At 47.9% G+C, this 18,714-nt stretch overlaps 2 protein-coding genes across 4 annotated transcripts in view; one reads left to right on the top strand and one right to left on the bottom strand.

The window, feature by feature from the left end:
* Window positions 1–135: 135 nt before the first annotated feature.
* Window positions 136–6,271, top strand: TAS1R3 (taste 1 receptor member 3). Its single transcript, XM_013371107.3, has 6 exons — window positions 136–817; window positions 1,331–1,631; window positions 2,090–2,869; window positions 3,147–3,350; window positions 3,650–3,770; window positions 4,011–6,271. The coding sequence occupies exons 1-6, from the start codon at window positions 639–641 to the stop codon at window positions 4,934–4,936; spliced, it is 2,511 nt and encodes an 836-aa protein (XP_013226561.2). The 5' UTR covers window positions 136–638; the 3' UTR covers window positions 4,937–6,271.
* A 1,159-nt stretch (window positions 6,272–7,430) lies between these two features.
* The window catches only part of DVL1 (dishevelled segment polarity protein 1), a 49,926-nt gene continuing 38,642 nt past the window's right edge, over window positions 7,431–18,714 (bottom strand). Inside the window, exons 11-16 of one of the 3 annotated variants that reach the window (XM_065037898.1) lie at window positions 18,448–18,597; window positions 15,380–15,511; window positions 14,460–14,627; window positions 13,811–14,017; window positions 12,923–12,969; window positions 11,866–11,898 (exon numbers count right to left, since the gene is read on the bottom strand). In XM_065037898.1, coding sequence (XP_064893970.1) covers window positions 12,959–12,969; window positions 13,811–14,017; window positions 14,460–14,627; window positions 15,380–15,511; window positions 18,448–18,597 — 668 coding nt within the window. In that variant the 3' untranslated portion in view covers window positions 11,866–11,898; window positions 12,923–12,958. Of the gene's footprint in view, window positions 11,899–12,922; window positions 12,970–13,810; window positions 14,018–14,459; window positions 14,628–15,379; window positions 15,512–18,447; window positions 18,598–18,714 lie in introns of all 3 variants that reach the window. The other 2 variants (XM_065037896.1, XM_065037897.1) reach the window with 2 other exon arrangements.

Below are 18,714 nucleotides of genomic sequence, written 5' to 3'. Positions count from 1 at the left end.
CTACTGGCCTGTGGAAATTGTACCTAAACCAAAGCTTTTAAACTAAAGATAACGTTATAGCTCAGTGTGAGAAGAATTTAGATCAGGCAATAACAACTTGCCACGAATCGCCGTGTAGCTGAGGAATAAATAAATCACTGACCTTGCGATCCAGGAACAGCCACAGCCAGACGAGTTCTTGCGGCGCCCCGGGGCAGATTTGGTTATCGCCACGATGCGGTGACCTTGAATTTAACACAAAAATTACTGCTGTGTAAGTCTCTAACCACTACCCTTTAGTTCAGGCACGTCAACGTATCATTCTGGAGCTCGTTTCAAAATAACCTGGGACGTTCTTTCAGTGCAGGCCACGTCCAGGTCACTCTGCTCAAGTGAAGGCTGCTCGCTGAGTACAGAAACCAGGATTAGACCCGTGGTTTGCAACTGCACACACTCACAGCCTGTTGTATTTGACTGTTGCCCACTGAGCACAGAGTTACACATTCAATGCATTTTCCTAAACAAATTATTCCCCATTATTTTAATCTTTCCAAGTTGTATTTAAAGAGAATGGACGAGGCTGGATCCCCTGCCCCTGGTTCCTCTCCCACACTCGTTTGGAGGTTTCTTTGAACTGTTTTCTCCAAAATAGACAAATCATGGTCCCCGAGCTGCTGCTGTGCTTGAGCTTTGCTCACGCAGCAGCGCTCAAACCCACCTGCCTGTCGGCCCAGTTCCGAAAGCCAGGGGATTATATCCTGGGGGGCTTGTTCCCGTTTGGAATGGACGCGGGAAACCTGACGGCACGATCCGAGCCCACGTTAGTGGCGTGTGAAAGGTAAGAGGAACGTTCGGTTCCTTAGTACGTGTTGAATTGAGTCACTTGGGCTGGGCAGAGGAAGGAAAAGTGGGTCCTGATGGCAGCTGAGGGTCTCACGGGTGAATGTTAAAGGTGAGATGGAAACAAGGACGAGCTCTGAGGTGCTGGTGAGCTGCACCGTCCCCTTATCACCCTGAAATGGAAAATACCTTTGTGTTCTTACTACTACGCAGTAAAAATTCAGATGCATATGACCCCATTTTGATGGAAGTACACCTCTGTTTGTTCTGCTGTGATGCACAGAGGATATATTTGCTGACAGGCAAGATTAATTAGATTTGAAAGGTGCTCAGAGCCCCTCCACTCGCAGCACAAAATGTACAAAGGCCATGAGGACACGGATGCTCTGCTGACAGTGCCACGCACGTCTGGCTTGGCAACGGATGCTAAAACATTCGAGAATATGAAATAAGCCGATTCCCATTGTAACAGCACCGACAGACCGCGTAATTCCACCTCCTCTTACCGCAGGTTATTTGCAGAAGGGCTGATATGGGCTCTCGGGATGAAGTTCGCTATTGATCAGATCAACAACTCCACGTCGCTGCTCCCGGGAGTGACGCTGGGCTACGACGTGTCGGACACCTGCTCCGAGCCGCTGGTGGCCCTGCAGCCCACTTTGCTATTTCTGACCCAAAACGGCACAACGGGCATCGGCGTCCTCTGCAACTACACCGACTACCAGCCGCGCGTCACCGCGGTCATCGGGCCACGCAGCTCAGATCTCTGCCTCGTAACCGCCAAACTGTTCAGCTCCTTCTTGATCCCACAGGTAAAGAAAGTCTCCGGAGAAGCAAGAATTCTTTTTGGCGGGGGACGGGTTTGGATCAACACTGTCTATGCTTCAGGTCTTAGAACCAGGACTGTTAAAGCGCAGAGTCCAGTCTTTCCTCTGCCATGTTTCCTGGGGGATCTCAGGCAGGTCATTAAACTCCCCTCTGGAACACACTTGAGTGTCCAACCTCCCGGAGAGCAGAGGGGTAATGCAGGCTCCCTGTGACCCACGTGAAATGGGAATAACAGCTAGGAGGATCCCAGGAAAACACACCTGTGACTAAGTACTCAGTAACCGCAATAGAGAGGTGTAATGGTCAGGAAGATTTAGCCCTGAGCTAAACTTACTGAACCTTGGGATGCAGCCGAGACTGAGCAAAGAAGGTGGAGAGTGATCTGGCCCATGAACACTTCCCTTGACTTTACTCTTTGCTTTCTCTCTCCTCTGGCTCGCAGGTCAGCTACGGAGCCAGCAGCGAGAGGCTCAGCAACACGGAGTCGTTCCCGTCCTTCTACCGCACCGTCCCCAGCGATAAGAGCTTGGTGGAAGCCGTGGTCCTGCTGCTGAACGAGTTTGGATGGAACTGGGTCGGCAGCATCGGAAGCGACAACGAGTACGGCCGAGGAGCCCAGGGGCTCTTCGTAAGCGTAGCTGGAAATCACAACATCTGCGTCGCGTTTGAGGGGCTCATTCCTACAGACCTTGCAGACCCCAACGCCCAAAAGCAACTGGAAGATACCATTAAGACAATTAACAAGAGCGAAGTCAACATCATTGTCCTTTTTGCCTTTAGCCAGGCAGCCCAGGCCCTGCTGGAACACAGCATCAGGATGGGACTGAGCGAGAAAGTCTGGATTGGTACCGAAACCTGGCTATTGTCTGACATACCCGCCTCCATCCCAAACATTCAGAGCATCGGGACAGTTTTAGGCTTTATTACGAAAGCAGGCACAGTCCCCGGCTTCCAGAAATACGTTGCCGACCTCTTTAGCTCCGTTCAGCAGGATGAATTTTGCCAGGAGTCGCGCGAATCCAACCGCCTCGTGAACCCCGACGGGACGGACACACATTGCAAACAGTGCGACCACGTCTCGCTGGCCAACGTCTCGTCCGTGCTGAGCCACTCGCGCATACAGCCGGTTTACACCGCGGTTTACAGCGTGGCGTCCGCGCTGCACCGCGCGCTGGGCTGCGCCCGCCCCCCGTGTCCCCGGGCACCCGTCAGACCTTGGCAGGTGAGGAAAGATCAGGGGAAAATACCAGCAATTTTTGGCCCAATCTCTACGTTCTGCACACATACCCCTCTGCAGGGCTGCGTTCTGGCTCCTGCTAATTGGGCTTGGAACAATAGAGCGGAAGATAATAGAGCCAGAAGGCTGCTCGCTGCAATTTTAGACCACGTAAGGGACAACTGATTTCAGCCAGAAATGAGCTTGCTGCATTAGCTTACAGCTCCCAAGCAGGAACGTCAACTGTACCGATATTTACTGTCAATTTGCCTTTTCTCCTCAGCTGCTGCACTTCATGAATAGCTTCCCGTTCGAGGTGAACGGCCGGAGATTCAGGTTTGATCAATCCCACAGCATCAACACCGGCTACAAGCTGATATTCTGGTCATGGAAAAACGGCACGCTGACCTATCAGCCTGTAGGTGACTATGGAGATTCCTTGTACATCAACAAGTCCCAGATCCAGTTTCACACCACCGATCAAAAGGTAAAGATAGTGGGCAAAGGCATAAATGATCACAAAATGAAGTAAAGTTATTTGCGGCCTCAGCAGGACTGCTCGTGAGGAGCTCCGAGCCCGCACGCTGCTCCTGCAAGGTTTGGGTGGGACCCACTTCTTGCTCCTCTGCAAATATTTAATCCATCTGCACTGTGCAACACTAGACAAAGGTATTTCCAGCACTGGCTAAGCCTCAGACACAGGTGGGATCCCAGCACAACCAGTTTCTCTTAGTTTGTTTGGTGATAAGGTGCGTCTGGCTGATGTTCATTCTTCCTTTTGCCCAGGAGCCGACATCGGAGTGTTTCAGACATTGTGAACCGGGACAATTCAGACAAATAAAAGGGTCCCAGCTCTGCTGCTATGACTGTACAGATTGTCCAGAAAACACCTTCTGGAGCACTGAAGGTGAGGTCTGAGAAACCCAGTGGATTTAACTGTCTGTATTGTGTCTGTCTGCCGGTGAGCTCGCAGAGCTGAGAGCGCACAAGGACAACACGTAAGTTTTATCTCGAGGAGTAGGAGAGAGGGGTATGATGGAATTCTGGGATGTTTCGGTGATCCTTCTTGGGGAAGGGAAACCGAGTTGAGAGATCTGCGGATGCTCTGGGGCAGGGCGGTGACGGTGTCCTCGCTGCTCCTCCGCAGACAGCTCCAGCTGCACCCGCTGCCCGCAGCACCAGTGGGCGCCCGCCCGCAGCACACGCTGCCACGACCGCGGCCGCAGGTACCTGTTCTGGAACGAGCCGCTGACAGTCGCGCTGCTGCTGCTGATGTCCCTGACCGCCTCCCTGAGCGGCGGGGCAGCAGCGCTCTTCTACAAGAACCTCGACACCCCCCTCGTGCAGGTTTCTGGGGGCAAACGGAGCCTCTTTGCCTTGTTCTCGCTCCTGCTGCTGTCTCTCAGCTGCTGCCTCTACATAGGGAAGCCCAGTGACCAGCTTTGCGCGATGCAGCAGATGGTCTACGCCCTCTGCCTCAATGGTTGCTTCTCCACCTTCTTCATCAAGTCCCTGGAGATCGCGCTGGTGACGGAATTCCCTCGCTGCGCCCCCACCTTCTTGCGCTGGGTGACCCAGCGCCGGGCCTGGCTCCTCGTCGCCTTGTGCCTCCTCACCCAGAGCTTGTTCTGCTTCTTCTACCTTCGCTTGGGACCCGACTATTCCGCGTCCGACTACGTGTCCCTGCCCACGGAGGTGCTGCTGGTGTGTCACACGCGGTCCTGGGTCGCCTTCGCCCTCGTGCACGGCTACAACGGCTGCCTGGCCCTGGTCTGTCTGCTCTGCACCTTCATGGTCCAGACGGTGGGTAAGACGTACAACATCGCCAGGGGCATCACATTCGCCGTCCTCAGCTATTTCATCATCTGGATCTTCTTTGTCGCTTTTTTCGCCACGCTGAAGACGGTCCTCAGGTCTGTTACCCAGATCGGGACCGTTTTGACAACCAGTCTGGGGATCTTGGGGACCTACTACATCCCTAAATGCTACATCATCTTGTTTAGGCCTGATCTGAACACAGTGGATTATTTCCAGAATTCCATCAAGGAGGAGCCAGAGAAGGACTCCCAATAAACAGACAATAAACCAGATCCATTGTCTCCTCCTCTTCCTCAATAGAAGCTGCCTGTATTTAAATGGGAGAATTCTATTTATGATGACTCTATAAGCTACAGTCCCAGGCACAATCACCATATAAAATACCACCTTATCCAGTGAGCTGAGTGCTAAGACCAGAAATTTTAAGCTGCAAAAGCACAGGACTAAAGCAAAATGCTCCCAGCCATCCGTCCTTTCTGTAGTTAACCACCCATTTCAGCACCCAAAAGAGTTTTCAAATATATTCAACAGCACAGGATTAATAACTTGAAAAGCAGAGGGAATCACCTGAAAAGGTGTGAGATTATAGAGCACAACTAGAAATCCTGGTGATTAACCAATGATACTTTTCTCTTGACTTCTTTGTCACAAAATCCACATCCACCCCAGTACGTAAAGGCAGCTGTATGCATGATATAAAGAGCACATTACCCATTCAAATTTCAATTCACTCATTTGTGTTTCATTAACGTGCGTTTGCAAAGAACATGGAAATGAGGGCAAGACGCACGGAAGTGAATAATGTGCAAATCACAATACCCCAAAGTCACAGCAAAAGCTCCTCTCACCTCAAAAAACCACACGAAGATCCCCAGAGAGAAACCATCTCATCTGCAAAGGGCACAGAACACCCTGCATTCATACACACAACTGGACCCAACGCTTTCTAACCGATGCCATCTTACTTATCCGTTCATAAACCCGGTAAAAGTACAATTGGACTCTGATACAACTGCTAAAAAACTAGTTTTATGTTACTGAAATTAAGCAAATAGCCAAGAACAAATAGTACCCCAAAGTGAAAACTTCCCCCTCGTTTCACATTCCTATCTAACGGTACCAAGTAACTATAGTTATAGCACTAAGACATTTTCTTTTCCCCACTCACTTTGCCAAAAAACTCTATTGCTATTTCATTCCTCATATAAAAGTTTCTCCATCTGCCCACTACACGCTATTGGAAGTTAACTCATCAATTCAGCTCAAAGAATTTGCTAATTAATCTAAAGCAGTGAATATTTAAAACAAAACCAAAAAGGCTTTTGCTGCATTGCAGACCCAACTGTCCCACATTTCTGGGATACCTGCAAATTAAATTCTCCTGGCGTATTTGAGGAAATACGTGAAAACGTGGCCAAAGCGCTCCCCGGTGTGATTACAGACAATAAAAACTGACCTGAAGACTGAACTTCTTGTTTCCGGAGCCGGCAGCGAGTCCTTGGGAACACTTGTTGCGCCTGAGATTGCAGCAGTAAATCCTCCTTTCATAGCAGAGAAGCATTAAAGCAACTTTCGCTCATCATTCCAAAAATAGAGAAGGACAAATTAAATTTATCTCTGTTGCTTCTCTTCGTGGCAGCAGAGTTAGAGCCACAATACACTGGTGTTTCTTGCTTTAGGAGGGAAGTACGGGGTGGGACGGAAAAGGGAGAAAAGAGGGGAAAAGCAGCTGGTTAAAGAGCTCAACCTGCTCCAGTCACCCGCAGAGAATTCACCCTGGCTCAGCTGGAGCCCATCGCAATAAACGGCTGCAGATGGGTCCAAAATTCTGCTCATTTAACATTCACCCAACTGGGATAACGCTGGCTGGCCCTTTTTGCATCCTACATATAAAAACACGCTTTGAAAGGGAGAATATGGGAAACTTCACAAGAATTTCTTGTAGGCTTTTATATAAACCTGCTGCAGATTGTGCCGTTTATAACGGGTGCGCCCATAGGGACTGTTAATTTGTCTCTCCCTTTGCTGCTTGATCTGTAGAAGCTGTGAAAAGGGAACGTGCCTCGTCACGCTGTGGTTGTTCTTTCTTTGTGAACAACTCAGCCCTTGCGGGGAGGCTGTGTAACGAATACACCGTGGTGTAAGTCTTACCTATCACGCTGCAAAGCGCTGTCCTAACAATCCCAGCTTGTCCCTGCTGGGGTATGCGAGCAGAGTCCAGAAAAAGGGAATATTCACATGGAACAGCTGCACACATTGATGGTTCCTACCAGCAGTTTCATCTCCTGGGTGTGCAGGCAGGAAAAACTTGTTCCAGCTCGTGTCTTTGTAACAGGATGAATGCACCAACCTTTTTATTTTCCTTTTATTTCCATCAACTTCCTTCAGCCTCCCCTGCACGCCTACTCCTGCCAGGCTGTAAGAGGGAGAAGCTCAGTAATTAAGAAGTGGGGTAATTTAAGGGGAAAGCACAACTTCTGCACCAATATACTGGTCACTAGCTCAAAGCTACGGCACTTCTGATGTTTCCAAGATGTCATTAACCTGCTGGAGGAGTCTGGTCTCTGCACTTCAGTCGTCTGTGACCCAGTTTAGCAGTGAATATTTACAGGGTAAATGAAGCACTCCTGCAGTAATTAAATCACACACGTCCCAGCTGCCTGCCATGAGCTCTGAACAATCTTCTCCTGTCTGAGGACAAAACTTGAGCGTGGTAAACAGTGCAAAGAATTGAAGACATACACTGCGGTTATCACATAAAATTAAAAGCTTTTTAGTGTTTAAAATAGCATTTACACATAAGCAGCTATATATTAACTATACAGACACTCGGGTTTTAATACAATATCTACAAAAAAGAATTCAATTATGCAATAGACATTTAACAGGAACAGTGCAGTCCATGCTAGTAAGAGGTCACTCTTTGAGTAGAACCAATTCTAGAATAGGTGATAGTCTGGGTTTTCATTATTTAAAATCATGTAACTTTGTTCCTCTACTGTACATAAAACTCTTTACATGTATTTCTAATCACTGATTAGAATTAATAATTTTAAGTCAATCTTATTACAATCCAGTTAAATGCAAAACAAAAACAATTACATCAACTCATGAGCTGTCAAGTCTCAGGACGGGACTGCCCATTGGAACAGAACACGAATCACGTCCAAAGTCAAGGTCTGTGCATCATCGCTTGCCATCCCATACACCTCTGGATAAAGTGTCCAGGGGACTGTTACCTTTGACAAGTGGATTTACTATGGGGAGGTAAAAGACAGTAGCAGTGCTTTTAAGACTATTTGCCAAAAAAACTCACTCCTCAGAGTTAATATTCTGCGTAGGGAACTACCCCTGCAGACACCACCTCTTTGGACAGGAGACGTCATCCCAAACTGGTTTCTCATGGATTTTTACGATCTTCCAAGCATAGCTGTTAGTTAAAAGCTGGTGGCAGGTGTGTGTAACACTGAGCTCAGCCGGGAGGCGAGGGTCTCACTTCCAGGATCAAAATATCAGCTACTCAAAGGCTCTTGTTACGAGGTTGTTTCAACGCCCTGTAGAGCAAACCCACAACTCCTCCATGTGTTCTAGAGCCCGGCCAGCGCCACTTCCTCGACATTAACATCAGAGAAAAACTTCTGCCTTAAACTTTCTTCCCCCCAGCCCAGTACCCCCTATTGTAAGTAGCTTCCTTGGCATTGGTGGCACTTCTTTCTACAGGTAGTACTGGGAGGAACTCGCAGAGCTGGGCCCCACGGCCCTATTGTCGCAAAGACACACGCACATGTGTTGGAAGCCAAGGATGGGATGTGGGAAACCTCCTGAAAATTAAGAGCTAGCGATATTTCAGGGTCTAACTTTCCTTTCACTTGAACCGGCCTCTCCACCGCACGCTACAAGGCGAGGAAATTAAGCACGTGTTGTACACGCGGTGGCCGTGACGTATTGCACTGTTCACAGGAGGGTCATTTACATTCTCCTGCTGCTCTCTGTAAGCAGCAGGTTCCACACGCGATACAGGATTAACCAACTAGCACTCAGAGCACTCGTTATTTGCCCGAAACGGATGCCTGGTTGTAGGTGCAGCTTGTCCAGGCCGGGTTTAGCCGCCGGATTTGCTCAGCACCGCAATGTTCCAGGCTGTCAGCCTCACTGCAGAGTTACCCACAAATGCTAAAGTACAGAACACAGTCATTTCGACACAGCAGCAAAGACCAGCAAGACACAGAACAGTTTCTGCCAACAGCATGACGACGAGACAAAACCCACAACCCAGCAGGTGTGTCAACTGCAACTCTTGGAAAGACATGAGGAAATTAAAGGGGTTTTTACCCTGGGTGAAAGCTCAGCCTCCAGCTTTAATCCCTTTTGTAAATATGTCATGAAAATCACCATCTTTTCCTCCAGCCCTGTAAGTTCTGCCTTAAGACAAAGTGGGCCAGGAAAAAACATCAATAGAGACCAGAAAAGCCACAACTGATTTAAAATTAGAACCACTGATGATTGTCAATAAAGTCAGTGGCTCCTTAACAGTATCTCCTGCAGACACGGCAGAATTACAGGATTATTTCACCCTGACTTTCATTGCTTTAAACGTCAATCTTTCAAGACATTTTCAGCATCTTTGCTGGGTTAGTGGGGGAAAGGAAAGGGAAAGGGAAAGGGAAAGGGAAAGGGAAAGGGAAAGAGAAAGGGAAAGGGAAAGGGAAAGGGAAAGGGAAAGGGAAAGGGAAAGGGAAAGGGAAAGGGAAAGGGAAAGGGAAAGGGAAAGGGAAAGGAAAGGAAAGGAAAGGAAAGGAAAGGAAAGGAAAGGAAAGGAAAGGAAAGGAAAGGAAAGGAAAGGAAAGGAAAGGATAGTGCTGCACAGCCAACCTTCAGGTAGCGCTGTTCTTTTGAACCAACTCTGCAATCTGTGCTTGCCCTTCCGACGGATGACGAGGAGAGCACCGCTCCCAGAAACGTTATGTAGCTTTTTGGGATACTTTTGGAAAGCAAACTGTCTGAAAGCAGTAAGTGGAGGATCTGGCCTGAGCACCACAGTTTCCTCAATGCCCGGCTCCCTTCCGAAAGTGAGACTGAAGTCTCCAGTTAGCACAGACGTTACTCTGAATGTTGTAAAAGGGGTGTGTTTACACACAGACCCCTCATAACAAAAGAAGCGGTGAAAATCCTACCAGAACGAGCGACATACAGAACGGACAGTTTGAGGAGTAATTTTTCAGGGTGACAAGGGAAGGTGAAGCTACTACGTATAGAGTGGGAAAGACGTTCTCTTTTGACACTCATATCGGATATTCACACTACCCATAAAGCATGGAACGTTAACAAAAAGAGGCTTCGTATCAGTGAAGCAAATGCTTATATACAGCAAAGACTGATTTTAAAGCACCTGTCCTAAAAGCTCATCCAGACACTTTAAAAAAGCTTCTGAACCATCAGAGAAGGTTCCTGAACAAACTTTATCAAGTGTCCATAGCCTCAGAGCGAAAAATACGTAGTAATGAAATCCTGGGGATACACAACAGCAGTTGCTTAAGTCAAAGCTCCCCAGCAGGAGCTTTAGTTTGGGTCTCGCTCTGTGTCAGGTAGAAACATTTGTTAATTGTACCATTTATGAGCTGTTCTCCAAACACCCTCTCACCTCTCCGCTAACAGCCAGCGCCCATCCGTGTTCAGAACACGGTGGGTAATGCTGCAATTGGGATTAGACGTGTTCAGGTTTCTATTTCAGAAAAAAAGAGAAAGATTCTGCTCAGAAATTGAGGATGCAGAAAGAAGCGACCAAAACGAAGAGCCATGTCCTAGTGGGAGCCAGGATTTACCTGCGTCTCTGCTAGAATGGGATAATAAATACCCCTTTCGGAAGGGAAAAGCTGCAGCTACATTAACAGAATCACATAGCAGCAATTGTCCTATTTCTGTGAAAACTTTTAAAACCTGTAAGCGAGTGCGCGTTATAACCAGAAGAAACAGAGACATCTGTCAGCAGGGCCGCGACTGAAATGCCCAGGAACAGACCGCAGCTACAACGTCATTGGCGTGATACGAAATGAAACGGCTTTACACGCTCTGCACAATGAACACACACAGCAGCAAGACTCCACCACTCCCTCGATAGAATAATATATTAAAAAAAGAAAAAAGAGAGAAGAAAGGTTGATTGATACTCCCTAGCGCGCAGCAGAAGGTAGTCACAACTTTGCTTTCTGCCAGGAGTTGGTTTGAGGCTCCTTCCCAAGCACGTGCTGTCTGTGCCGTGTCTGCTCGGAGCCGACCGATGCAGTCGGCATCGCGGATACCAGCCACGGGTCGGGGTTTTTTTCCTTGTAAAAGAAAAATCAGGGAAAAATCAAAGTGCTCCTATGCGTTACTGGAAATTTAGAAGTCACGTGAAATAACAGTCCTTGAATCAGCCAAAAAAGAGACACTAATTGCACTGAAGTAGGTGCCACAATTACCAAAGCTCATTAAGATGTGAATATACAGCAGCCATTCACAATCAAAAACGAGAGGGGAAGGAAAAAAAAAAAAAAAGAAGAAAAGATGCCATCAATTTGCTGATATTTAACAATCCCAGGAGATTTTTTTGTTCATTTTTGTGGAGGCTTTTTTTGTATTTTTTGTTTTGTTTTGTTGATTTTTCTGCAACACCATTGCAAACCAGGAAGCTGTGACATGCAAGACAGCCAAGTTTCTTCCACTTAAGTGTTCGAGCAATGACCAAATTGACCCATTCCCCCCCAAAACGATCCCCCCCAGCCCCAGCCCTTCCCCAGCAGAGTCTGAAGGCACTTGCTCTCACATGATGTCGACAAAGAATTCGCAAGGGTTGCCCATGGCCTTCTGGAAGGACTGCCGGCTCCCCGTCAGCTCGGGGGGAACAGAGCCCAGTTCCCTTACTGGGGGTCCTCCGGGGGGTCCGCTGGTCCCGTACACTTTGGAGCCCAGTTTGGGGAGGTTGTAGAGGGGTGGGACTCCCGGCGGCCCGTACGAGTGGTGGCTGTGGTGGCTCCTCTCGCTGTGGGTGGCAGAGACGTGGCTCCGGTGGCTGAGCTGGCTCACGGGTCTCTCCCGGCGGACGACGCTGGCGCTGCCGCCGCTGCGCGCGGTGTGGTCGGACTCGCTGCCGCTGCCAGCCGACTTGCGGTCCTTCTCTCTGCCAAGAGCCCTCCTGCTGTTCTCGCTGTTGCTTCGGTTTGAGCCGCTGCTTTTGCTTCCTAAAAGCCCGAGAGAGAAAAGCAGAATGAGCTCAGGTCCGCGACTGCGTCCCACATCAGCTCCGACCAAAACCCCGCGGATTTGGGAATGAGCGTTGTAATGGCAACAATGACAAAACCAGGCCTGAACGTGCTGTTGGTGGTTTGTGGGATTTTAGCAATGACAGTCGGGAGAACAAGGCTGACGAGGTTGTGCCATGCGCGGGTACACAGAGACAACTTTGGAGCTTGCACAGTGAAAGCAGCAGCTGGCCTAGAACTTGTGGCTGAAAGTCGTCTGCTCCGCTGCGTCCCACCGACTGCGGACGGGAGCAGCACAAGAAAGAAGGAAGCAGCAGACAACTGGGTTTTGACTCCAAAGTAGCAACCAAAATTGGAACAGAGCCTTGAACAGAACTGCAACATCTCCCAAAACTTTGCTAGATCTTCCTGCCCATCCTGTTGCTTACCAGAACATGGTCTCAGTCTGGATGGGGCTTTGAGCACCCTGGTCTAGTGGAAAGAGTCCCTGTCCATGGCAGGGGGGTTGGAACTACATGAGCTTTAAGGTCCCTTCTAACCCAAACCATCCTGTGATTCTATGATAAAAGAAACCCAGCTCTAGCAGTTGTGTCCCAGCACTGACATTGGCACAGTGCTCAAGTGTCTGTCAGTAAATGAGCACTAGAAGGGCACTGGTGGATAAATCCAATCCATATGGATGACATCAGACTGATAAATTAGGAGCCGAGATGATTTATTTCTCTGGGGAAGAGCAGTGAAGAGGCTGGTGACGGGATTTTCCCATCTGATGCCATTTACTCCGTAGCTGCTGCAGCAGAGTGACACGGGCCAGATGGGTGGATGTGTTAATGCCACGCTATTGCACTCCTGTGCATTGAGACGGGTTCAGCGCCCAAGACAATTTAAAAGGATAAAATAAAATAAAAAAAAAAAAAGGAAAAAATACAGCTAAACATTTGGGTCACAAGAGTCTAAATGATCATGCTGTGAATTTGTCATTATGGAGGCATTTGCAGCTTACCAATCCCCTAGAGTCAGCCATTCCTCTAGGAATCCTTCAGTCTAACGCTTGCTCAGAACAAAACAAGGGAATAACAGTTACCAAACAAGAAACAACACAGAAGTGTGGTTTCCAAAAGAAAGAACAAGGAAAGCGTTGAAAGATTATCCTAGGGCAGGAAAGGAGGAGGTCAGCTTTTTAATCCATGCAGTATTAGATTTTCCCCGTCATATATTTATGACAAAGCGACTCTCCTCCCTGTGAGCAGTGTTTCAGCCCTGTAAACCACCTGTCTGACCACCTCACACTTGTCTCACGCAAAGAGAGCGATTTTCCTTTCGTACTGAGTTTGGAAGAGAAAGCCAAGAGCACATTGGTTCTAATCCCTGTTCCACCAGCAATAAAATGGTCTAATTTCTAGTAATATCAAGCAACTGCAGCCCCGCTGTTGGCAATGGCTCTGACCTCTAAAAAGGGGGGCAACAGTTGAATAGTGGACAATCAAGTCGTTAATGTTGGCCTGATCAGCATTGTCTAAGCAGTAGTTTATGGTGTGGTGCTGCTGGGTAAGCAAAGCGCAGACGCTTATGCCACCATGGACGTGACAAACAGCTCGGCTCCAGTTCCCCACCAGCGTTTTGCACGGGGAACAGCACTGCAGCAGAACTATAACCGTGTTTTACGTCCTACTGACCCAGTTAAAACATCGCTGGCAGTTTCGATACAGAGCTGAAAGGCTGACCCACTCCATCACTGACACAAACGGTTCTGATTAAGTGCGGTCGCACCAAATCCATGCAGGTAGCACCCAAAACCACAAGACAGGAGCACAGACAGTACGAAGGAACTCAAGCAAATGGTCAGGGGGAATGACGGCTGTGGAAATAAAGACCAGCTGAGCCAGCTTACCTTCGCTTTGCTGGCTCCCCGCGCTGCCGCTGCCGTAGCTAAAGCTTGGGTCTTGGTACGCTGGTGGAAAACATGGAGGGGGCAGAGGATACTGGTACGGGTATCCTTGACCTAATGGCCAGGGAGCAGCGGGATGCGGGAGCGGAGCAAGGGTGTCCTGATCCGACGCTCCGCTAGAACCGTTGTTAAGGTTCAGTGCAGCCAGATCTGGAAAAGAGGGGGAAAAAAAAGGTGAAGATTGCACCCTTACCTTGCAGCTGGCTCCTGCCTTAATAATGGGGACACAGCACCCAGTGTGGTGAGGGACTAGAGGGACCCAGCCTCCAGAATTCACTGGAAATGTCATCTTGATATTCACCACTGGGCACCAAGGTACCTTTGCAGCACTTCCATACATCAAGGAGGAATCATCCCCAGTTTACAGACTGGGAGCTGAGAGTGAGTGCCAAGCAGGAAGCCTGTGGCATCACCAGAAATAAATCCTGCTTCCCCGAGCCTCAGTACAACGCCCCGTTCGAGGAATTCATCCTTCTCTTCCAGGTGGTCTCACTGCTCAGTCTAAAGGGAATTATCACCCACTTGTCATACAAATTCTGAGAGCACAGAAGAGACAACACATGAGCTCTGCCCTCCCAGGTGGGGAACTCACTGCCACAGAGGTCTCCGAAGACGTAGTAGCACTGCTCCGAGAAGGTGATTTTGTTCACAGTGTGCCTGAGGTAGCCGTGTTTCAACATGCTGCTGGCATATTTTCTAGCCTCCCGTCGGTCTTTGAAGCCTTCCACATGTGTGTAAAGCCAGTCGACCACATCTGCTCCTAAAATGAGAACAGGAAGAGCAGCCCCAGGGTCAGCCCAGCCAAACTGATGTGATTTTTTTTTAATCTTCCCATTATCACATAGCCCACTAGTGCTACTGTGCCAGGTACTGAACGCAAATATGAATACGCCGCAATCTTGCTGCAAAGAGCTTAAAATGTTATTTTCACAACTTGGCCTAACTGTTAAATTAATTAACACCAAACATCAACAGAGAAAGCGAAGAGTTATCTTGCATCCAGCTGAACACCACACTAACGGTGACAGCAAACAGGCACACGGAAAGTTGTATAGTTACACTGTTTGATCCCTTTTGAGTTGCAGTAAGGAAAATGACCTGGCATTTACAGAACAAAAGTAATTGAGAGTGTCATCTTCCTCAAGAGGCGGTAATTTTAAACAAAGATGCTTGCGTGGCTGTCTGGAACTGGAATGACAAGGACCTGCTCTGCTGCACTTGGGCAGACTGCAAGAGCCACAAGTCCTTATGAGGAAAACCTGAGATGTAACAAGTAAAGGTGAAGGACCAGCTGTGTGTGGGCACGAGAAATGTGCCCTATTTTTGGCTGTCCAGGCTCAAACAGGAGCTATTAATTACTTCCTGTCACACTGAGGAGTTGGTCACAGCTATCAAGGGAAATATAGGTCATAGACAGGAGAAAAAAATGTTCATATAGTTTCTTCAACCTGTTTTCAAAAAGCCACTGTTCTGTTTCTTCTTTTTTCCCCAGCATTCCTTTGACGTGCTTACCTATCACTGCATTGGAGATGGTGATTTTTAACCACATCCTGTCCCGAATTTCAAGGCCTGAGTCTGGGAGCTGCATAACCTTGACAATAGTAGCCATGTCACTCTTCACAGTTAACGGAGACTCTTCTAACTCTAAAAGGAAGGAGGTTACACGCTGCTTTGAAATGAACTGAGTCTGAAATGAGCTTCTCAGCTCCCAATTTGGATGAAGCGTTTCAAGACACAGCTTTACCAACAGATGCAAAAAAAAGACACAAAGGTTCCCAAATGCACCCTCAATGGCATAAATTATAGAATTTATACCACTTCTTCAGATTGTGCCCAGTGCAACCAGTGTAACCACTGAGATGCTGAGTCCCTACGTGTCTTGACTTCACAAACCAGGCAGAGATCAGCCCTGTGCTCTTTCGTTGCATTGAGATTTGCACAAAAGGAAACCCAAGGAGAAAAAAAATCTGTGTCAAGCACACGTGTCCTGTGTTTGCAGTTCAGACCCTTCCCCAGCAGGAATCCAAAACCCTCCTCCCTTCCCTTCTCCCGGCTCCCCGTATCACCCACCTTTCAACAGCACAAGGGAACCAACTTTGTCCTTTTCCAGCAACCCAACAAGCATGAAACAATGAAAACTGAAAATGCTTCTTTCAAAAAATGCACTGCTAATATGCATGAAAACATCCCAGACCTCTACGCATGCAGTTTCAAATACTTACAACATTTGAATAAACACTACCATTTTGCTTTTGCTTTGAAGTTAGTTTGGTTAGTGGCAAAAAGCAATGTTTGTTTGGGGAAAAACAGAACAAACCAATATTCAAGTAAAGTATGCGGGGAGCAATAAATGGTGTTTCCATGGAGACCTGCATATAAAGAACAACACTGGCCAAATGCTCATCAACGTTTTCTGAGTCTGCTACTGCTGTACAAATATGAAAAGTCCTAAGATGCATCTAAAACGCCCCCACTTTAGTCTGAGCTCAGCTGTGGGCCTGACTGCAGGTGTGCGCGGAGCTGAGAGCAGCACGGGCCGTAACTCTGCTCTGGGTTGCCAGACCTACCGCAAAGCTCCTCCTCAGGGCTTTGGTTATTGGGTTCGAGTGGCATTTCTGTCCCCTTAGCAGATCCTGGTGATAAAAGAGGTGTATGCTCCAGCAAAACAAAGTCCTACCACATGTAATAACACCACTGACCTGTGTCTTTCTTTCAGCACTTCCGTACACTTTTGCCCAAACAAAAAGGCCCCAGAAATCACACAGTACCTCAGGCTGAACACTATTAAGCAGAAACAGTTTGAAGTCTCAATTCAAAATCCTCTGAAGTCCATGCAAGAGAAAAAGAGAACTTTCCAACAATGTCAGCGGACTGCATTTTGAAACAGCAAGACTTTCAAGGAACACTGAAACACTTGAAATTACTTGCATGGAATGGGACATCAGTAGGTGCAAAGAGGGATCCTGCAGCGGCAGAACAGGGGCTGCAAAAATCGACCTTTAGCAGAGAAAACGAGGAGCAGAGTTGGCACCGGCTGAGGCAGCGAGTCCAACACTCACAAACCACAGCGAGAGAATATTCCCCTGCATCAGCCAGAACACTGCCGGAGAATGAGATACTTTTCAAAGCAATAATTACTATTCAATGCGTCAGTCTGCCTCGGTTCGCACAGTCCTGTTTTTGAAGAAATGCACCTGAGAAAATAAAGAGCTAACACAGAATAATTCCCACTGTGTGGTGGTGATTTGTACGGCCCCAAAACCTCAGCTACCTGAATCACGAGCACCAATGCAGTGGTGGCTGTGCAAAGATACCACAAGTTCACTTTCCGCCCAGAGAGCCCAGGATGCCAGTCGGAAGGAAAGTGGTTATTCGGTCCATTTACATTATTCTGGCCTTGCTGCAAAACCAGTGAACCAGCAGATATTCACAATACTTCAAACAAGGGACCATGAAACAGACTTGTCTAAGATGACTCCGTTAATTCACTGCTTCCACTTTCACAGCCAAGTATTGCCATTTTGGGGGGGATAATAGGACTGAACTGAAGGAAGGTGCTAAGCAAAAGATAATTAATGTTGGGGTACTCTCCATTTTCTTGCATTCAGGAGAGGAAACGCTGGAAGTCACTGGCACGGAAATGAGAAGCTGTCTCCAGAAACGTGGTTCTGCTCCCAAATAACCTTTATTTTTAAAGTACGATTGAGAGGGCGTCTGCATTCCGCACTTCCCAATCACATCACTGCATATCAAGGCACACGATACATGAGTAGTTCAAGAGGAATGCAGAGTAACAGACTCTCGTTTGACAGCAATCAGCAGATACATTCGATTCCACAATCTTTAGTACCTGTAAGGCTGAAAACACATCTCAAGATAAAGTCATCGGGTAAGTGATTCCCTGGCTTCCTGCTGCGGGTGTATTTCCCTTCAGCGGTGCTGCCTCTATCTAAAGGGACACTGAGCTACTACACCTGCAAAAAGGACAACTGCCCTTTAAAGTCCCAGATAAGGACTCGTGACAACTTGTTACATGGATACAACTAGTGCAGGGACTGCCACAGACAGACAAACCAGGAGAGAAGGCTGAACTCTAGCTGTAATTTCACATGGGACGTTACATTTGTCTTCTCCTTGCTCAATAATTTCTAAAAGTACAAAAAATATAAAAGAAGGCTATGAGAATATCAGCGGAAGACTTCCTAAATGATACACTAACGTTATTATCCAGTGACGTCTATCTGAAGTAAATTATTTGAATTTATCAAAAAAAATCTCGAATAGAAGGAGGAAGCTCACACATTTATCTGGGGGGGTAAAATTGGAGGCCTGCCGTGTAACTGTAAAAGGGACCAGAAGCCACCTCTTCCTGAATCGAAACACCACTGCATTTACTTCTGACATTGAGAAAAAGGCTTTATGCTCCCCAACAGAATCACAAACGTCAGAAAGCATTCAAGAGTTGTGTGGCCGCTGTCGTTTTCATCGTGTGTGGGACTGGGGTCGGATTTGCGCACAGCTCGGCACCGCTGGCCCCGAGCAGGAGCCGCCTGCCCTGCGCTGGCCGCACTGTGACTTACTTTCCGAATCGGGAATTGAGCTTGTTAGTGAGGAGCTGGTAGATGTGGTGATGCTCATGGAGGGGCTCATACCGTAACGGGGGTACGCTCCCGTCATGGCTGTGGTATGAGAGATCCACGCCGCGGGGTCAATTGGCCTCACCGGTTCAGCTGCAGAACAACCAGAAAGGGAGAGAAAGACAAATGAAATCAGATTTGCAATAAACACAAAAATCTAAAGAAAGAGGGAATATTTTGTTATGCACAAGTCCTCACCATTCTGACAAT

This window comes from Columba livia, chromosome 21 (assembly GCF_036013475.1).
Source record: "Columba livia isolate bColLiv1 breed racing homer chromosome 21, bColLiv1.pat.W.v2, whole genome shotgun sequence".
NCBI classification, from domain to species: Eukaryota; Metazoa; Chordata; class Aves; order Columbiformes; family Columbidae; genus Columba; species Columba livia.
Note: the sequence above shows the minus strand (reverse complement) of the source record. Positions and strands in the feature narration are given on the sequence as shown.

Excerpts from the sequence above, each read along its gene's own strand:
- TAS1R3 (XM_013371107.3), top strand. The coding sequence starts at position 639 with ATGGTCCCCGAGCTGCTGCTGTGCTTGAGCTTTGCTCACGCAGCAGCG. Across the intron at positions 3,351-3,649 it reads TTCACACCACCGATCAAAAG|GAGCCGACATCGGAGTGTTT; the intron begins GTAAAGATAGTG and ends CCTTTTGCCCAG. Across the intron at positions 3,771-4,010 it reads CACCTTCTGGAGCACTGAAG|ACAGCTCCAGCTGCACCCGC; the intron begins GTGAGGTCTGAG and ends GCTCCTCCGCAG.